This window comes from Heterocephalus glaber, unplaced genomic scaffold (genome assembly GCF_053883595.1).
Source record: "Heterocephalus glaber isolate CG9 unplaced genomic scaffold, H.glaber_assembly_v1.0 deba00001497, whole genome shotgun sequence".
In the NCBI taxonomy this organism is placed as follows: Eukaryota; Metazoa; Chordata; class Mammalia; order Rodentia; family Bathyergidae; genus Heterocephalus; species Heterocephalus glaber.
Window position 1 is genome coordinate 50,878,451 of NW_028258320.1, and position 20,542 is coordinate 50,898,992.

Below are 20,542 nucleotides of genomic sequence, written 5' to 3' on the forward strand. Positions count from 1 at the left end.
TAATTGCAATCTTATCTTCTATATCTGAAATTCTGTCCTCGCACTGGCTCATTCTGCTGTGTAGACTTTCAATGGAGTTTTTCATGTCCTGGAAATCTATTTGCATCTGTTTTATGGATTTCATTTGTTTCTTATGTTGGGATTCCATCATGTTCCTCAGCTCCTCTCTAGATTTATTAATCATGTCTTGCACTAGGGGCACAATTTCTCCTGTTATCTGAGAAATTATTTCTGATTTCATTTTTTCCAGATCCCCTTTTGTTGACAGCTCAGTGGGCCCAGGTTGTTGAGTATCAGAGTGTTCCATCTCATTTCCTTTTGGGATTGCTGTAGATGATCTGGAAGTCTGGTTTTGAGACTTATTTACATGTTTTCTCATTTTGACTGGGGCGGGGGGCTGTTAGCCCCTGCAGGGATTACCTCCTCTGAGCTGGGTGAGGTGGGACAAGGCCTGGGAGCAGCAGTAGGGATGATGACCCAAGAGCCTTTTCCTCTGGGCTGGGAGCAGCTGGAGGGATGGTGGCTGGGAAATCCCTTCCTCTGGACCAGGAGCAGTGGGATGGTGGCTCAGAAACCCCTTTCTCTGGGCAAGGAGCAGCAGGACAGAAGGTGGTCCAAAAGCCCTTTCCTCTGGGCTGGGAGCAGCGGGAGGGATGGTGACTGGGAAACCCCTTCCTCTGGACCAGGAGCAGTGGGACGATGGCTCAGATGCTCCTACCTCTGGGCCAGGAACAGTGGGGCTCAGTACCTTGGTCTGGTGGTCTGGTGTCCTCTGTGTCTTTGTAGTGTGGAATTAGGTGGCTGTCTGTCTGCAGTGTGGTGATTCGGTGTCTTCCGCATGACTCAGGACCTCGGTAGGGCATGGGCAGACCTGCCTGTCTACAGCAGGGTGATTAGCTGTCTTCTGCGTGACTCAGGACTTTGCTAGGGCATGCACAGACCTGTCTGTCTGCAGCAGGCTGAATCAGCATGTGTTCCGTGCGACCAATACATTCATTCTTTATCATTACAAAATTCCCATCTTTGGCTCTAAAAACTTTTCTGTTTCAAAGTTTACTATGTTCAATACCACTGCACCCATGCTTCATCTCCTTTGTTGCTATTTGTATGACATATCTTTCCCATTATGTTATGGTTTAGATTTAAAATGTCCCACAAAAATCTCATGTTTGGAGGGGTCCAGTCAGAGGAGGGAGGCCACTGGGGCATGACCTAGAAAGGTATATTCTTGTCCCTCACTCTTTTCTTCTATCTCTCTACTTCTTGGTTGCTACAGGATGAGCAGCATTCCTCTGCTATGTCCTTTCACCATGTCATTTTGACATGGAGCTAAAAAAAAAAATAACCCATAGACTTATTCCTCTGAAAACTATGACCGAAAATAAACCCCTCCTACATTAAGGTTTTTTTTTTGTCAAGTTTATTGGTACATTTTAGGTATATAATACAGTTACATTCATCATTGAGGTCTTGTACCTTTACATGACGTATCTTGATTCTTATTTTTTCCCCACTCCCCTGCCCTCCCTTCACCCCCTCCACCCTTCCCTATTTACACTTTGTTTCCATTTTTTTCCTTTTCTCATAATTTTACTTTTCCCTTCTTTTCTTTCCCCTACCTTTCCCAATTCCCCTACTCCTTTAGACATTTTTGTCCTATTTCACATTATCAATTATACATTTTGGACCTTATTTACAATATTAGTATTTCACACCAGAAAAACTATTTGGTATTTACACGTCTGTTCTATTTATTTTACTTAAGAGTACAGCCTCAATGTGCATGCATTTAGCTATAAATGTCTCCAGTTTCTTGTTCTTTATGGCTGAGTAGTACTCCATTATAGAGAAAACCAAATCTTCTTTATCCAGTCTCCCATTGATGGGCAATTGGGCTGTTTCCAAGTTTTAGCTTTTACAAACTGTGCCACTCTAAACATAGGTGTGCTTATGTCTCTGTGGTATGATTGTTTTAATTCTTTTGTAAAGATCACCAGCAGAGGAATAGCTGGGTCAAATGGGACATCTAATCCTAGTTTTTGGAGGCATCCTATATTGATTTCCACAGTGGTTGCACCAGACTGCACTTCCACCAACAATGAAGGGTTTTTTTCTCCCCACAGCCCCACCAGCATTTGTTGTTGGTTGATTTCTTGATAGCAGCCATTTTTTCTGGGGTGAGCTGAAATCTCAGTGTTGTGTTCATCTGCATATCTCAAATGACCAGTGATGTTGAACATTTTTTCATATATTTATTTGCTGCATTTAATTCTTGATCTGAGAAATGTCTGTTCATTTCAGATGCCCATTTTTGAATTGTGTCTTTATATTTAGGGGGTCTGATATTTTTGAGTTCTTTATATATTGTACATAGTAGACCTTTGTCTGAGGTACAGCTGCTAAAATTATTTCCCACCTTGTAGGTTGTCTCTTAGCTGTGTTGGTGGTTTCTCTTGAAGTGCAGAAGATTTTTAATAAGATGAGATCCCAGCTGTTGATTCTTTGTGCTAGTTTCCATGCTACTGAGGATTTGTTCATAAAGTCTTTTCCTATGCCAATGACTTTGAGAGTTCTACCTAACTTATCTTTCAGCAAATTTATTGTTTCTGTTTTAATACTTAGATCTTTAATGCATGGTGAAAGATAGGGATCTAGTTTTAATTTTTGGCAGGTTGAAATGCAGCTTTTCCAACACCACTTATTGAAGAGACTTTTTTTCCTCCAGTGATGATGGTTGGGTCCTTTGTCAAAGATGAGGTAGTTGAGTATGTCTGGAGTTGTTTTTGCATCTTGTAATTTATTCCACTGATCCTCAGGGCTGTTTCTTTACCAGTACCATGCTGCTTTTATCACAGTGGCTTTGTCGCATACTTTCAAGTTGGGAATTGTGATACCCCCTGTCATGTCTCTGTTGCCTAGAATTGCTTTTGTTGTTCTAGGTCTCTTCTTGTTCCAAATGAATCTTTGGATTGTTTTCTCTAGCTCTGTGAAATATACTGTTGGGATTTCCATCAAGATTGCACTGAATCTATATAACAGCTTTGGAAGTATGGCCATTTTCACTATGTTGGTACTTCCTACCCAGGAGCAAAGGATGTCTTTACATTTTCTTATATCCTGTTTGGTCTCTCTTTTCAGAGTGCAGTAGTTTTCAGGGTAGGGGTCTTTTGCTTCCTACATTACATTGATTCCTAGATATATCATCTTTTGGATGCTACTGTGAAAGGAATTGTTTCCGTTATTTCTCTCTCAGTGAGTTGGTTATTTGTGTACAAGAAGGATATTCACTTTTGAGTTTTGACCTTGTATCCAGCTACTCTACTGAATCTGTCAATTAAGTCTAAAAGTCTTTTGGTACAGTTTTTTGGGTCTTCTATGTAGAGTATCATATCATCAAGAAATAATGACAGTTTATCTTCTTCCTTTCCTATTTTTATTCCTTTTATTTTTCCTCTTTCTAATGGCTGTGGCTAATGTTTCCAGAAATATATTGAACAGGAGTGGTGATAGTGGACATCCTTGTCTTATTCCTGATTTTAGCATGAAACATTTTAGTTTTTGACCACTTAGTATGATGTTAGCTGTGGGTTTCACATAGATAGCCTTTACCAAATTGAGGTAGAAAACATCTAGTCTAATTTTTGTAGGGTTTTTATCATGAAAGGGTTTTGGATTTTGTCAAGTGCTTTTTCTACATCTATTGAGATGATCATATGGTTTTTGTCCTTGACTCTGCTAATATAGTGTGTTGCATTTATTGATTTACAAATGTTGAACCATCCTTCCATCCCTGGGATAAATCCAACTTGGTTAGGGTGTATCATCTTGATGACCCTCTGAATTCTGTTTGCCAGTATCTTGTTGACTAGTTTCACACCTATGTTCATTAAAGAGATTGGCCTGTAGTTCTCTTTTTTGATTGGGTCTTAATCTGCTTTTTGAATCAAAGTAACACTTGTTTCCAGGAATGAATTTGGAAGTATTGCTTCACTTTCAATTTCATTGAAGAGTTTAAGGAGTAGTGGCAGCAGTTCCTCTCTAAATGTCTTGTAGAATTCAGCAGTGAATCCATCAGAAACCTGGCTTTTTCTTTGTTGGTAAATTTTTTTATTACATTTTCAACTTCACTAATTGTCGTGTTTAAACTTTTATATCTTCTTTGTTCAACTTTGGTAATTCATATGTACATAGGAATCTGTCTATTTCTTCTGAGTTTTCTATCTTATTAGAGTACAGATTCTTGAAGTAAGTATTCATGATCCTCTGGATTTTTGCTGATCTTTTGTGCTTCACCTTTTTCACTGTTAATTGCATGAATTTGAGCCTTTTCTTTCCTTTTTTGATAAGATTGGCTAAGGGTTTATCCATTTTATTTATTCTTTCAAAAATCCAACCTTTCGAATTCATTGATTTTTTTGTATAATTCTCTTAGTCTTCATTGCATTGATTTCTTCTCTGATCTTTATAGTTTGTTCCCTTGTATGAGATTTATATTTGTCTTGCTCTTTTTCTCTAGGCACATAAAATTCAGCATTAGGTTTTTTATTTGAGCTTGCTCTATTTTCCCAGTGTGGACATTCACTGGTATGAATTTCCCTCATAGAAGTGCTTTCATTTTGTTCTATAAATTCCTGTATGTTGTATTGGCATCATCATTTAATTGTAGAAACTGTCTAGGTTTTTCTTTAATTTCCTCTGTGACCCATTCTTTGCTCAGGAGAGTGTTATTCAATTTCTATATGTTTGTGAAGTTCTTGCAGGTTTTTATGCTATTAATCTCCAGTTTAATTGCACTATGATCTGATAATATACATGCAAAAACTTCAATTCCTTTGCATTTACTTAAATATGCTCTTTGAGCTAGCATGTGGTCTAGTTTGGAGAATGACCCATGTGAAGCTGGAAAGAGTGAATGTTCTGATTTTCTGGGATGGAATACTCTGCAGACATCTATTAAATCCATTTCTTCAAAAGCTTGGTTCAGTTCCAGTATTTCATTGTTGAGTTTTTGTCTAGATGATCTGTCTATTTGTAATAGAGGGGTATTGAGGCCCCCCACTACAGTTGTATTAGTGCTTATTTGGTTTTTCATGTCCACTAATATTTGTTTTGTGTAGTTGTGGTAATTAGTATTTGGTGCATATATACTTATGATTGTGATCTCTTCCTTTTGGGTTGTTCCCTTTACAAGGCTGTAGTAACCTTCCTTGTCTCTTAGTTTGGTTTGAAATCTACTTTGTCTGCAAATAAGATAGCTACCCTTGCTTTTTTCTGGGCTCCTTTTGAATGGAGAACTGTTTTCCATCCTTTTACTTTCAGTCTATGAATTTCTTTGTAAAGAACGTGGGTTTCCTGTATATAACATATTGTTGGATTTTGCTTTTTAATCCATTTTGCCAGTCTATTTCTTTTGCTAGGTGAGTTGAGGCCATTAACATTGATGCTTATAATAGATATGTATTCACTCATCATTGTCATGTTACTTTCCTGTTGTTGGTTTTTTTCTCCCTCTCTTTTTAATTTCTTGCCATGGCTGATGGATTTGCCCTGTTGGGCCTTATGTTGTGACCTTCATTGTCTTTTTCCAAGACATTGTTTAAAATTTTTTCAAGTACTGGTTTGATATTCATGAAATTACTCATGTGTTCTTTGTTGTGGAAGTATTTTATTTTCCAATCAATTTTTAAAGATAGTTTTGCCGGATTCCTCAGTCTAGGTTGTAGATTGTTTTCTTTTAGGGCTTGAAATACCTCCAGGCTCTCCTTGACTTGTGAGTTTGTGTTGAAAAGTCTGCTGTGATGGGTTTTCCTTTGTAGGTGATTTGTTTCTTTTCTCCAACTACTAGTAGTATTTTTTTCTTTTGTTGGATTTTCAGGAACTTGATTATTATATGTCTAGGTGTAGATTTTTTTTTTTATCATAGGTAGTTGGAGTTGTATATCATCAGTTATCTGTGTGTCAAATTCTTTACCTCTGTTTGGGAAGTTTTCTGTCATTAATTTTGTGAACAGCTTTTTTATGTCATTTGTATTTTCTCCTGATTATTCATGGATTCCTATCACTCTTTTATTATTCTTCTTTGTATCATTTAGGAGCTGCTGGATTGATTTCTCATGGTCCCTTACTATTTTTTTTTTGGTACTGGGGATTGAACTTGGGTCCTTGCGCTTGCACAGCAAGCAGCAAAACCACTGAGCTAAATCCCCAGCCCTCCCTTACTATTTTTAAGAGATCTCTCTTTTCATAGTCACTAACCAGAATCCTTTCTTCTATATCTGAAATTCTGTCTTTCCATTTGTTCATTATCCTTCAAATACTTCCAATAGAGTTTTCAATTTCTTGGATATCTGTTTGAATCTTTTTCATGGATTCCATTTCTTTCCTATGTTGTATTTTCATGGTTTCCATTTCTTTCCTATCTTGTGTCTTCATGGTTTCCATTTCTTTCCTATGCTCAGCATTCATGGCTTCCATCATGATCCTGAGCTCATCTAATTTTTTTTATCTGTTTCTGCTCTAGAGTATCTAATCATGTCTTTCATTCTGCTCACCATCTCTGTGGTTATTTGGGAAATTATTTCTGTTTTGAATTTTTCTAGAGCCTCATTCATCTGTTTTGTTACTTCCTGTGCTATCAGTTCAGGGTGTCCAGGTGGTTTCTTTTAAGATATTTTGACCCCTTTTCCCCTAGAACATGCCTTTGGTAAGCTGTAAGTCTGGCTTTGCACCTTGCTCTTAAATGCCTTCTCACTTCTATTTTTGTTGTTGGTACTGTTTTTGGTTTAATTCCTGGGTTAACAGTTTAATATTGCCTGTTGTAAGTATCTTTTTTTGTTTGTATTTGGAACCCTTAAGAAATGATTGCTTCTCAGAGTTGTCTTCCAGATATAGCTGGTCTTTAAGATTTGAGTGTCTAATGACTCTTAGGCAATCTCGTGTTTGGTATACCAGGAAGGACAACTGATTAGATCAATCACATCACCTTAGCCCAAATGATACAATAAGCCACAATAGCATCAAGCACAGTTTAGAAAATGGCAATCTGTGGTAGTTATTAATCTATCAGCTTTAAATATGTGTATTCAGTCACAATCAAGGACTAACCCAAAGTATGTTTATACTGAATAAACTCTTCAATATAGTGTCCTTCAGGATGCAGACTTACAAGGAGTTGAGGAGGGAGGGATAGGTAGAATAGGAAAATGTTAGAAGTGAGGCCAGAGAATGCAGGAAGATCATGTATACTGTAGGAAGCTGTTGAAGACAGGAGGAAAAGAGCAAAAGAACAAACAAAACAACAGAACAACCTAACAGCAATAGGGAGACTAGAAATTGTATTTACTTTCCTTTAAAATTACTGACAATCAAGAGAAGGAGACAGAGAGTAGAAAAGAAAAATGGAAAAAAAAGGAAATTCAAACTAGGACAGGAACAGGTACAAAAAAGGGAGAGATGAAGAACAAGGTGGGGAGAGAGCAAGTGAGATAGTAGTAGAGTGAGAGAGCAAGAAAAGAAAAAAGAAGAAAAGAAAAAATTTGAAAAGAAAAATGAAAACAAAGAATTTAAAAAATTATTAAAAATAAGAGAAAAATTATTTTGAAAATTAAAAATAAAGGGCCTCCTTCAGGGTATGTTTCTGCTGTCACAATAGACAGTGTAGTCAGGAGTGTGCAGATATAAGTCAATTAGTCTCAGCAATCCAGCAGCTGTCCCCTGAGATTAAGACTGATTTCTGGCTGCAAGACCGAAATTGAGTTCTCTGAGCTCCTGCTGGGTTGAACTCTCCAAGATTCAACTACAGGTTCCAGTTGCCCTTCCCCTGAAGATGGTGGAAGGTGGTGATCCCTCGAACATACCAACTATGGTGGTCTGGTGTGCCTTTATGGCACAGATTTTCTTCACTTTTCTTGTGGGCTTCAGTTTTCATCAAGGTGCCTCAGAGAGGGCTATCTTCTGGACCTCAGAACGATGGTTTTTCTGACCCACTGTCCCTCTGTGGTGTCAGGTGCTGGCATGGCCCAGAGGCCAGAGGTGGGGGATCTGATGGTGCCCAGGTGGCTGGCTCATCAACTTCTCTGAGGCTATGGGGCAGGGCTCTGTTAAGCTTTTATTATTGAATATTTTGTCACAGGACAGGAAAGCTGACCAATATAGAAAATTGGTACCAGAGAAGTGAGATCTATTCTGTGGCTTGTCCTGACAATGTAATTTAGAAGGCATTGGAACTGGTTTGTTGGAGACACAGATCCCAGCACACAGGAGGCTTCCAGGTCAGCCTTCCACAGCTCTCAGCCCAAGGAGGCTTATGAGTGGGGATGCCACAGCTCCCAAGACAGAAGAGGTTTCCGGGTAGGCTTTTCACAGCTCCCAGCACAGGGGAGGCTTCTGGGTCAGCATTCCATGGCTTCCAGCACAGAGGAAGCTTCCAGGTAGACATGCCATGGCTTCCAGCACAGAGGAGGTGAGCCACATGGATGCAAGCAGCATTCCTCCCCCCTTGTAGAAATGAGAAGACATGTAAACAAGCCTCAGAACCAGTCTTTCAGATCACCTACAGCAACCTCAAAGGGAAACAAGGTGGAATACTCTGATACTCAAACACCTGGACTTCCTGAACTAGCAATGAAAGAAGATCTGGAAAAAATGAAATCAGAACTAATTTCTCACATAACAGCAGACACTTTGCCCATAGTGCAAGACATGATTAATAAATCTAGAGTGGAAACAGGAAAAGAAAAAAAGAGGAGCTGAGGAACATGATGAAATCCCAACATAGGAAACAAATTGAATACAAAAAATGGATACAAACAGATTTCCAGGAGATTAAAAGCTCCATTGAAAGTTTATGCAGCAGAATGACCCAATGTGAAGATAGAATTTCAGATTTAGAGATAAGATTGCAATTAGTGGCCAGGGAAAGAAAAATTTCTTTAAAATTGTAAGGAACCACGATAAATCAATACAGCAGCTTCTAGATGATCCAAAGAAGAACAATATAAGACTGATCAGAATCAATGAAGAAACAGGAGAGAGTGCAGATGACATAAAAAACTGTTCACAGAAGTAATGGCAGACAACTTCCCAAGTAGGGGAAAAGAACTTGACATACAGATAAGTGAGGCATACAGGAATCCAAATAGTCATGATCAAAAAAAAAAAAAAAAAACCCAACAACACATGGGTATATAATAGTTAAGATTCCAAAAACCCAACAGAAGAACAAAATTCTACAAGCAGTTAGAGAAAAGAAACAAATCACATACAAAGGAAAGCCCATTAGAATCAGAGCAGACTTCTCAATGCAAACCCTCAAGGCAAGAAGAGCTTGGAGTGATGTATTTCAAGCCCTAAAGGAAAACAACCTACAACCCAGATTGATGTACTCTGAAAAACTATCTTTCAATACTGATGGTGAAATAAGATACTTTCATGATGAAGAACACCTTAAGAACTTCATGAACACCAACCAGGGCTCCAAAAACTTTTAGACAAAATCCTAGGAAAAGACAATAAGTATCACAACCCCAAGAAGCACAGCAGAATGAATCCACTGGGCATGCCAAGAAATTAAAAGCAAAGGGGGAGAATCCAACAAAAAGAAAAAGTCATGACAATGATAAGTCAATATGTATCAGTTATAACCATCAATGTTAATGGTCTCAACTCACCAATAAAAATAAACAGACTGGCAGAATGGGTCAAGAAGCAAGATCCAACAATGTGCTGCATACAAGAAACACACTGAATTCAAAAAGAAACTCATAGACTGAAAGTTAAAGGGTTGAAAATAATACTGCATTCTACCAGAACCTGAAAATAAAGCAGGAGTAGCTATCCTCTTTGCAGACCAAGTGGATTTCAAACCCACACTGATTAAGAGAGACAAGGAAGAACACTATTTCCTTGTAAAGGGAAAAATCCAAGAGGAAGAGATGACAATCATAAACATCTATACACCAAATATTAGTGCACCCAATTTTATAAAAATATAGTAACAGACATGAAAAATCATATAAGCACTAATACAATAGTAATGGGGGACCTCAGTGCCACATTCTCACATATAGATAGATCAACTAGACAAAAAACAAGCAATGAAATACTAGAAGTCAATCAAACTCTTGAACAAATGAACTTAACAGATGTTTACAGTGTTTCACCCCACAAAATCAGAATACACATTCTTTTCAGCTGCACACAGGTCATTCTCCAAAATAGACGACATACTCGCTCATAGAACATGTTTATGTAAGTGTAAAGGAACTGAAGTTATCTCCTGTATATTGTCAGACCATAGTGTGATGAAATTGGAGATCATTAGCAAAAAACCACACAAAAATTTCATAAATTCATGGAAATTGAACAACACACTTCTCAATATCCAATTGGTCACAGAGGAAATTAAAGAAGAAAACTGACAGTTCCTTTAATTAAATGACAATGACAATACAACGCACTGGAATCTATGGGAAAAATTTAAAAGCAGTCTTATGAGGGAAATTCATAGCAGTGAATACTCACATTAGGAAAACAGAGTGAGCTCAATTAAAGAATCTGATGCTTCAAAACCTCAAGCCTCTAGAAAAAGAAGAGCAGAAGAAATGCAAAGCCCATAGAAAGCAGGAAATTATAAAGATCAGGGCACAAATCAATGCAATGGTGATGAGAACTATACAAAAAAATCAATGAAGCCAAGTTGGTTCTTTGAAAGTATAAACAAAATTGACAAACCCTTAGCCAACCTTATCAGAAACAGGAAAGAAAAGGCACAAATCCATGCAATTAAGAATGGAAAGGGTTAAATCTATATAGCAGTTTTGGAAGTATGGCCATTTTCACTACAGTAATCTTTCCTACCCAGGAGCACGGGATGTCGGTCCATTTTCTGATATCATCTTCAATATCTCTTTTCAGAGTGCCATAGTTTTCAGAGAAGAGGTCTTGATTTCTTTTGTTAGGATGATTCCTAGGTATTTCAGTTTTTTGGATGCTACTGGGAAAGGAATTATTTGCCCTATTTCTCTCTCAGTGAGTCTTTCATTCATGTAGAGGAAAGCTATTGATTTTTGTGTGTTAACCTTGTAACCAGCTACTTGACTGAATTTGGTTATTAAGTCTAGAAGACTTTTGATGGAGTTCTTGGGGTCTTCTATATAGAGTGTCATGTCATCTGCAAATAATGACAATTTGACTTCTTCATTACCTATCTTTATTCCTTTTATTTCTTTCTCTTGTCTAATTGCCGTGGCTAATGTTTCCAGAACTATATTGAACAAGAGTGGTGATAGTGGACATCCTTGTCTTGTTCCTGATTTTAGTGTGAAGGATTTCAGTTTTTGACCATTTAGTATGATATTAGCTGTTGGTTTTTCATAGATGGTTTCTATCAGTTTGAGGTACAGACCATCTATTCCAATTTTTTATAGGGTTTTTATCATAAATGCATGTTAGATTTTGTCAAATGCTTTTTCTGCGTCCATGGAAATAATCATATGGTTTTTGTCCTTGGCTCTATTGATATAGTGTATTACATTAATTGATTTTCGTATATTGAACCACCCCTGCATCTCTGCGATGAATCCCACTTGATCAGGGTGTATGATCTTCTTGATGATCTTCTGCATTCTGTTTGCCATTATCTTATTAAGGATTTTTGCATCTATGTTCATTAGTGAGATTGGTCTATAGTTCTCTTTTTCAGTTGAGTCTTTCTCTGCTTTGGGGATCAAGGCGGTGCTTGCTTCCAGGAATGAAATTCCAATTGAGATCCCAGCAGCATACTTCATAGAGCTCGAGAAAACTATCCAAAAATTCATTTGGAGCAAGAAGAGACCCAGAATAGCAAAAGCAATTCTTGGTAACAGAGACATGCCAGGGGGTATCACAATCCCCAACCTGGAACTATACTACAAAGCTACAGTGATAAAAACAGCATGATGCTGGCAAAGAAACAGACTTGAGGACCAGTGGAACAGATTAGAAGATGCAGAAACAACACCAGACACACTCAGCCATCTCATCTTCGACAAAGGAGCCAAACACCCTCACTGGAGGAAAGATAGACTCTTTAATAAATGATGCTGGAAAAATTAGGCTTCAACTTGCCAAAGATTAGAACTAGACCTATATCTCTCACCATGCACTAAACTAAAATTAAAATGGATTAAATATCTAAATATTAAAATAGAAACTCTGAACCAGTTGGAACAGAGGTTAGGTAGAACCCTTGAAGACATCGGTGTAGGAAAAGATTTTATGAACAAAACCTCCGTTGTCTGTGAACTAGCACAAACAATCAACAAGTGGGATCTCTTCTTATTAAAAGGCTTCTGCACAGCAAGAGAAACCACCAGCAGTGTGAAGAGACAACCCACAATGTGGGAAAAATCTTCACCTGCTCTTCCTCAGACAAAGGTCTACTATCTCAAATCTATAAAGAACTTCAAAAGATCAGACCTCTCAAATTTAAAGACCCAATCCAAAAATGGGCATCTGAAATGAGCAGACATTTCTCAGACAGAGAAGTAGAAATAGCAAATAAATACATGCAAAAATGTTCAACATCACTGGTCATTCGAGAGATGCAAATGAAAACAATGCTGAGATTAAACTTCACTCCAGAAAGAATGGCTGCTATCATGAAATCAACCAATAACAAATGCTGGTGGGGCTGTGAGGAAAGAGGAACCCTGCTCCACTGCTGGTGGGAGTCTAGACTGGTGCAACCACTGTGGAAATCAATATAGAGATACCTCACAGAACTAGGACTGGAAGTCCCATTTGACCCCACTATTCCACTGCTGGGGATCTTCCCCAAAGAATTAAAAGAATCATACCACAGTGATATATGTGCACCCATGTTCATAGAAGCACAGTTTGTAATAGTTAAAACTTGGAAACAGCCCAAATGCCCATCCACTGGAGACTGGATAAAGAAAATGTGGTTTTTTATAAAATGGAGTACTACTCATCCAAAAAAATGAGAAATTAGAGACATTTATAGTTAATTGGATGCACATTGAGGCAATACTCTTAAGTGAAATAAATAGGGCACACATGTGTAAATACCAAATAGTTTCTCTGGTGTGAGAAACTGAAAGTGTAAATAAGGACTAAATGTATAATAGGTAATGTGAAATAGGAAGAAAAGGGGCAAAGGGGAAGGAAGTGGGAGGGCTAGGGGAAGGGATAGAAGGGAATGGGATTAATATGAGAAAATGGAAAAATAGGAACAAAATCTTTGTAAATAGGGAGGCCTGGAGGGGTTGAAGGGAGGGCTGGGCAAGGGTGAAAAATAAGAACCAAGAGAGAATATGTAAAGGTGAAAATTTCCAATGATGAATGTCATTATATTGTATACCTAAAATGTTCCAATTATTAGAATGAATAATCGATAATGTTAAATAAGAAGAAAAGGTCCAAAGGGGTAGGGGTAGTGGGAGGGGCAGGGAAAAGGAAAGAAGGGAAAGGAAAAAATGCTGAGAAATGGAAAAAATGGAAATAAAATCTTTGTAAATATGGAAGCGTGGAGGGGGTGAAGGGAGGGCTAGGAATGGGGAAAAAATAAGAACCAAGATTCATTATGTAAAGGTACAATTCCCCGTGAGAAATGTAATTGTGTTGTATACCTACAATGTACCAATAAAAGAATTTAATACAAAAAAAAAAAAGCTACAGTGATGGAAACAGCATGGTACTGGCACAAAAACAGACATCCAATTAAATGGAACAGAATAGAGGATGCAGCAACAAACCCAGGAGTATTTAGTAATCTGATCTTTGACAAAAGGGTAAAAAAATACACTGGAAGAAAGCCTCATTAACAGATGATGCTGAGAAAAGGCTACCTACATGTAGAAGAATAAATCTAGATTATAATTCTCATCATGTGCTAAAATAAAATAAAATTGGATCAAAGACCTAGACATTAAAAGAGAAACACTTAATCTTCTATAAGATAAATTAGGTAAAACTCTTGAGGACATAGTCATAGGCAAGGCCTTTCTGAACAGAACCCCCAAATGCATAAGAAATAATATAAAAATCAACAAATGGGATTGTATCAAGTTAAAAATCTCTGCATGCCAAAGGAAGAAATCAGAGTGAAGAGACAACTTTTGATGGAGGACTAATATCCAGAACATATTAGATCTCAAAAATTTTAGGACCCACAAAAGGAGACCCAATAAAAAAAGGGCAATTACAATAAGTAAACACTTCTCAGAAATACAAATGAGCAATAAATAAATAAAAATGTGGAGTATTTTTGACCCTTAAAGAAATGCAAATCAAAGAAACACTAAGATTCTATTTATAAGCAAGGACTAAAAATCAAATGGTGGCAAGATTACAGCGGAAAAGGAATGGTTTTACTGTGCATTGTTGGTGGGAATGTAAAGTAATTCAACCACCATGGAAATCAGTATGGAAATTTCACAAAACACTGACAGTAGAAATTTCATTTGGCCCAGCATACCTCTTCTGTGTATATCAAAGGCATCATATTACAGTACACATACATAATCATATTTATAGCAGTACAACTCACAATAGCTAGATCTTGTAAATGGCCCATATGACCATCAAGAGATGAATGGATAAATTACTCAGCCATAGGAAAATGGATCCAAACTATAATACTAAGTGAAATAAATCAGGAAAAGAGGATTAAATATCATATGTTTTCTCTTATATGAGGTATCAAAAGTATAAATAATTAAAATGTTAAGTAAAAGATAGATGTTAGGAAACAGGGAAGTAGTCCTTTTGTAGATGGAAAGTGAATCTAGGAATGGAGGGAGAAGGGAAGGAGGGATTGGGAAAAGGAATTAAAAAAAACTAAACTGTGTTATGTATAACTACCAACATTCCATGATGAATGCATTCAATATGTATAACAAACATGTACTCAATAAATAATTTTTTTTAAAAAGAGAGAGAAGAAAACCCCAAGGTGCCCAGTTCAAGAAGAGCAGCATAAGCAATTTGTTTCTTGGAATTTATTTTTACCATGCTAAGCCATCCAGGCACTCAGAGGTTGCTGTGGCTGTGATCCAGGGAGACATCGTACATCTGGTACTCTTTTTTCAGGCATGTGGAGTGCAAAAATTGTAGGGCCATAGAATCTTTCACTCAATTTCAGAAGAAATTGGGCCTGTAGGGAAAGCAGTGTGTGGCCCTGAGGGCCATGCATAAAGATGTGAGAGTGAAGCCAAAAGTATAGTGGAAACCCCAGGAAGTTGGAAACACCAGAAATGTGGAATGTCTGCTTATTGCAGATATGTAAGTTAATTACATATCTTGTAGGCAGTTAGACAGGACCAGCCCACAAGGAGCCAACATGAAGGACAGTGAAGATACATTCACTGAAGGCCAGCATTGTAAAAGGAAAGAAACTACCACACCCATGTAGGATGAATAGCACTGATTGATATTCTAAATAGGTATCAATCACCTGGATGAGGGGCCAAGGTCTTAACCCAGCCTCTCCAGGAAATATCCCTGACCCCCACCCTTACTGAAAATCCTTTTACTCTTGCTATGTGACTTGCTCCCCTATTTGATCCCCAATTAATATATATTACCTGGGTGAATGTACTTGTAATCTTATTGGTTGGTCATGGTTTTGTCCCACATCATGCCCACCTTGTAAATTTCCATTGGGTCTTGTAGGTTTGTCCCACTTTGGACCCTCCTCACTACATGGCTTTGCTGTATAAAACATCTTTGAAAAGTGGGATGGGTGGCCAACCCACTTTCCTGTCCCCATTTTGTCTCTTTTAGGCAGAAGCTTTCTTTCTCCCAATAAATTTTTCCTACTCTTAACCTCCACTATTCCTAGAATTCATTCTTCAATTTTATAGATCATGAACTTGCGTTTCAGATATCTAGAAGGTTTGGGAGTTATACCTCTTCCCCCAAATATCATGCTGAGGAAAACTGCAAGTGGTGAGGCCCAAGAGAGGCCATGTAGGCTGAATCCAGCAAGATAGGAGTGGGGCTGCTCAATACTTTTGGAACTCACACCTCACCACAGCTTGCCCCAGGTACTGGACCTAAAATTATAAGATTTAATATTTGCTTTGTCAATTTTCAGTCATGTGCAAACACTGAAGAGTGTCTATGGTGTGAGAAACTAAAAGTGTAAATAAGAATCAAAATGTGTAATAGATAATGTGAAACAGGAAGAAAGGTCAAAAAGAGAAGAAGGAGGAGAAGTAGGGGAAAATAAAGATGGGAAAGGAAAAAATATGAGAAAAGAAAATAATGGGAACAAACTCTTTGTAAAGAGGAAGGGGTGGAGGGGTTGAAGGAAGGGTAGAAGAATGGGGAAAAAATAAGAACCAAGATATAAAATGTGAAGGTACAAGTTCCCAATGATGAATGTCATCATATTGTATATCTAAAATATACTAATAAACTTAACAAAATGAAAAGAAGAAATGTCATCACCTTTGAGAAATGAATTTATTAATCTAAAGAAGGTATTTTAACTGGATGCCACCACTTTCCAGAGGGTTGTCCTATAAAATTCAATTTATCTTTCAGATTTACCAAGTGCCTCCCATGTACTAATGGTTTGTATGTTACTTCTCATTATGTAATTCTTATAACAACTCTAGGCACTATTATCATAATAATCCCACTGTAAGGATGAGTAAATCGAGGTTCAAGGAAGTGAAATCTTTATAAGTCACACAGCCAGCAAGATGTGCAAAAGTCAGGCCTGGTCCTCTGGTTCCATTTGTGCACGTGAAACACCGCATTGAACTGTCACTCCTTTAATTCAGCCCTTTGAAGATTTGTGTTAGTGAATACAGGAGCCTGGCAGCATAGCTACAGAATAAGACAAGTGACTAGGGCAGGAGAAGTTTTGAATTCCTGGGAAGCCTGGGGGCACTGGGCTCAGGAAAGGAAAGAAATTGAGAGGAAGGTTGTGACATTAAACATTGTTTTACTGCTGTTGTTTTGTTCTGAGAATAAAAGGGCTTTGATCTCTGAACATCCAGTGTTGACTACAGGGCTAGGCCTAAGCATACATCATGGGCAGCCTTGGAAGACAGGCTGGAGTCAGTGGGAAATATTTAAATTCTTAATGAGACATGTCAAGAAGATAACCAGAAGCAGGTTTATGATAGGAAGCCACGGTGAGGAGCACCTCAGGGTAGGTGCACAGGAACATGCTGAAAGAATTGTGCATCTACTCAATTAGAACTATCCAATAAGCTGGGCATGGTGGCACACATCTGTAATCCCAGCACTTGGGAGGTGAGGAAAGAAGATTGTCATGAGTTTGAGACTAGCCTAGGCTGCATAGTGAGTTCAAGGCTAATCTGAACTAAATAGCCAGAGCCTGTGTCAGAAAGAAAGAAAGAAAGAAAGAAAGAAAGAAAGAAAGAAAGAAAGAAAGAGAGAAAGAAAGAACATAACCAGAGCCTGTGTCAGAAAGAGAGAGAGAGAGAGAGAGAGAGAGAGAGAGAGAGAGAGAGAGAGAGAGAGAGAGAGAGAGAGAGAAAGGAAAGAAAGAGAAAGAGGAAAGGAAAGAAGAAAAAAGAGGAAAGAAAGAAAGAGGAAAGAAAGAAAGAAAGAAAGAAAGAAAGAAAGAAAGAAAGAAAGAAAGAAAGAAGAAACTATAGTCTAGTCAAGTCACGATAGTAAGAAATAGATTTTTCTCTCCACTGTTAAACAGCAAAAAGCCAACAATATACATTTTGAAAAAAAAACTCTTCTATTTGTCTTAGTAACTTTTATCATTGCTGAGACAAAACAGCTGACACCCAAAATTAATGGACGGGAGCTTTATTTAGCTCACAGTTTGTAGAGGTTTCAGCTCATAATTGGTTGGGTCCAAAGCAGGTCAGCATGGCAGAGGGAACTCACAAAGAGAAAATAGTTCATGGTGGACAAGACAGGCAGAAGGCAGTAAGCAGCAAGCAACAAGCAACAGATATTTTTTGTTCCTTTATATTATATCAAGGCTACCAGCACTTAGGATGGGTAGCACTCACATTCAGGGTGGGGCACCATGAATCCTATGGAGAACTTTGTCAAACCAATCAGTGAACTAATTTAGTAATCACATACCCTTAATACCAGCATCACCCGCTCTAGATCCAGCCACCTCTGAAAAAGCCCGACCTATGACAAGATGAAGCTTTAGTAATACATCTAGACAAAGCATAACACTACACCCTGGACAAAAAACACTGAAGGAAAGTGAAACTTGAGACAGAAAATTAGCAATGAATCTCACAAACTCTCCAGAGGCCTGGAGACAATAAAAGATCTACATAAAAAAATCTCATGAAAAAAGAGCAAGTCAAAATTACTCTGATTTAAAATACCAGATAAAGACATTATCCCCAAAGCGAGCTACAGGTCAATATGAATGCATATGCAAAATTCTCAAAAATTTTTGTAAATTCAATGTAGCAGTATAGAAATGGATAATACCTGATAACCAAGAAGGATAATATAATATTGGATATGTTTGATTTAATATTTGAAACTACCTAATGCAATTTATACTACAAAAAATTGAATAAAATCTCCACAGAGTCATACAAATAGACAAATGGAAAAGATCTGAAAAAATCCAACAACCATTCTTTGATAAAAATACTCATAAGTTTAAAAAGAATCAGAGGGCCAAAAATTCTGACTGATAATCCTTTTATTTCACAGTAGAATTCCATCCTTCAAGTGTAGGAGGCGAACAATGCTACAGAAAAAATACAAAGTGAGAATTGGAAAGATGATCTAAGAGTCAGAACAGGACACTAAAAATTACACAGGGAGCATAAACAAGTGCAGGGTCTCCCCAACCCAGTGACAATCTAGGGATGGCTATTGTTTAAAAAACTTGAGGCATATAAGATCACATTAAAAGAAGCTACACTTATAATTAAGCTAGCAGTTAGATTTGATGAAATGAGTTAAAGAAATATCTCAGTGCTTAAGAGCATTGAACATATCTGTCAGTTATATAGCAATGTGTAAAGTCTTAGAAAAACATTAAAAAGAGATAAAATCATTCAGGTATTAGCTGGTGTGAACTGTGATGTTCTTATACACACAGCCCTGGATAGCACACTCAGGTGATGTTTCAGCCACTGTCCCCAGGTTCAGAGCATGAGTCCAGAGAGGCCTGACAGAGGCTCATGGAATCTCTCCTGCTGCTTCCAAAGTTCCTTTTCTCGCTCAGATTTATTTAGGGAAAAATAGGAGTTTTTTGAGGGATGCTTTGAATTCCTTGTTTCTCAAGGTATAGATTAGGGGGTTGAGAGAGGGAGTCACAGTGGTATACAAAACTGCAACAGCTTTGTCCATGATCCCAGCAGAGCCCAGGGCTGGCCGGATATAGGTATAGAGCACAGTGGAGTAGTATAGAATGACCACCACCAAGTGGGAGGAGCAGGTGGAGAAGGCACGCCGCTTGCCCTCAGCTGAGTGGATGCGCAAGATGCTGGTAATGATGAAGCTATAGGAAGTCATGGTCAGCAGAAAGTTCAGGCCAGTCAGAAACATGTCTGTAATGATGGTCATGACATCATTGATAAAAGTTGGGCTGCAAGACAGCAGGAGCACAGATGGGATCTCACAAAAAAAGTGTGTGATAAGATTGGGGCCACAGAATGACAGTGGCAGGGCCAGGCAGGTGAGCATCAAGGAGTTGAGAGCCCCCATGGACCAAACAAAGGCTGCTAGAGCCACACAGACCCTACTGCTCATCAAGGTGCCATAATGCAGTGGCCTGCAGATGGCCAGGTAGCGGTCATAGGCCATGGCAGAGAAGAGCAGCAGCTCAGAGCCCAGGACCCAGGAGAAGACGAACATCTGGGAGAGGCAGCCTCCAAAGGAGATGGTGTTGTCAGCCACCAGGCTCTGTAGGACCTTGGGCAGGACAGTTGAGGTGCAGGCGACATCCATCAGGGCCAGGTTGACAAGGAAGAAGTACATGGGGGTGTGGAGGTTGGGGCTACAGCAGATGGCCATGATGATCAGGCCATTTCCCATCAGGGCCAGCACAAGCAGGGTAAAGAAGAGGCCAAAGAGGGCTGCCTGGAGCCAGGGGTCATCTGTGAATCTTTGCAGGATGAACATGGTCACGAATGACTGATTCCCAGGTGCCATGGGCAATGCTGGTCAGGCCTAAACAGGATGTGTGAGTGTCCCCCTCAAGAAGAGAACAGATATATTTTTTCAAGTTAATTAATAAATTAATAAAAATTGGTAAATTCCATAAAATAAATAACCCATTCTGGGAAGGGAAATAATGACTTTAAAGTTTCCAGCCACAATTAAAATGCTCATTAAAGTAAAGGGCAAACTGGGTATAGATCATACAGTGAAAATAGGTCAGGAAAAATAGGCTCACACTGGGAACAGGTCCCTACACAAATGGAGCAACCCATCCGGAAGCCACAAGGTTCTGCAGAGGCAGAGAGCAGTCAAGTTCCAGGGAACTTTCCCTGTGATGGGGACAGCTGGAGAGGAAGGTGGGATGAAAAGGTCAAATCTGCTATGGGGCTGAGCAGTCAGC

The 20,542-nt window shown here is 38.5% G+C and overlaps 1 protein-coding gene across 1 annotated transcript; it reads right to left on the reverse strand.

Moving 5' to 3' along the window:
* Positions 1-19,206: 19,206 nt before the first annotated feature.
* Positions 19,207-20,133, reverse strand: LOC106008854 (olfactory receptor 13A1-like). The gene has a single exon (XM_087184378.1). The coding sequence runs from the start codon at positions 20,131-20,133 to the stop codon at positions 19,207-19,209; it is 927 nt and encodes a 308-aa protein (XP_087040504.1).
* Positions 20,134-20,542: the final 409 nt, after the last annotated feature.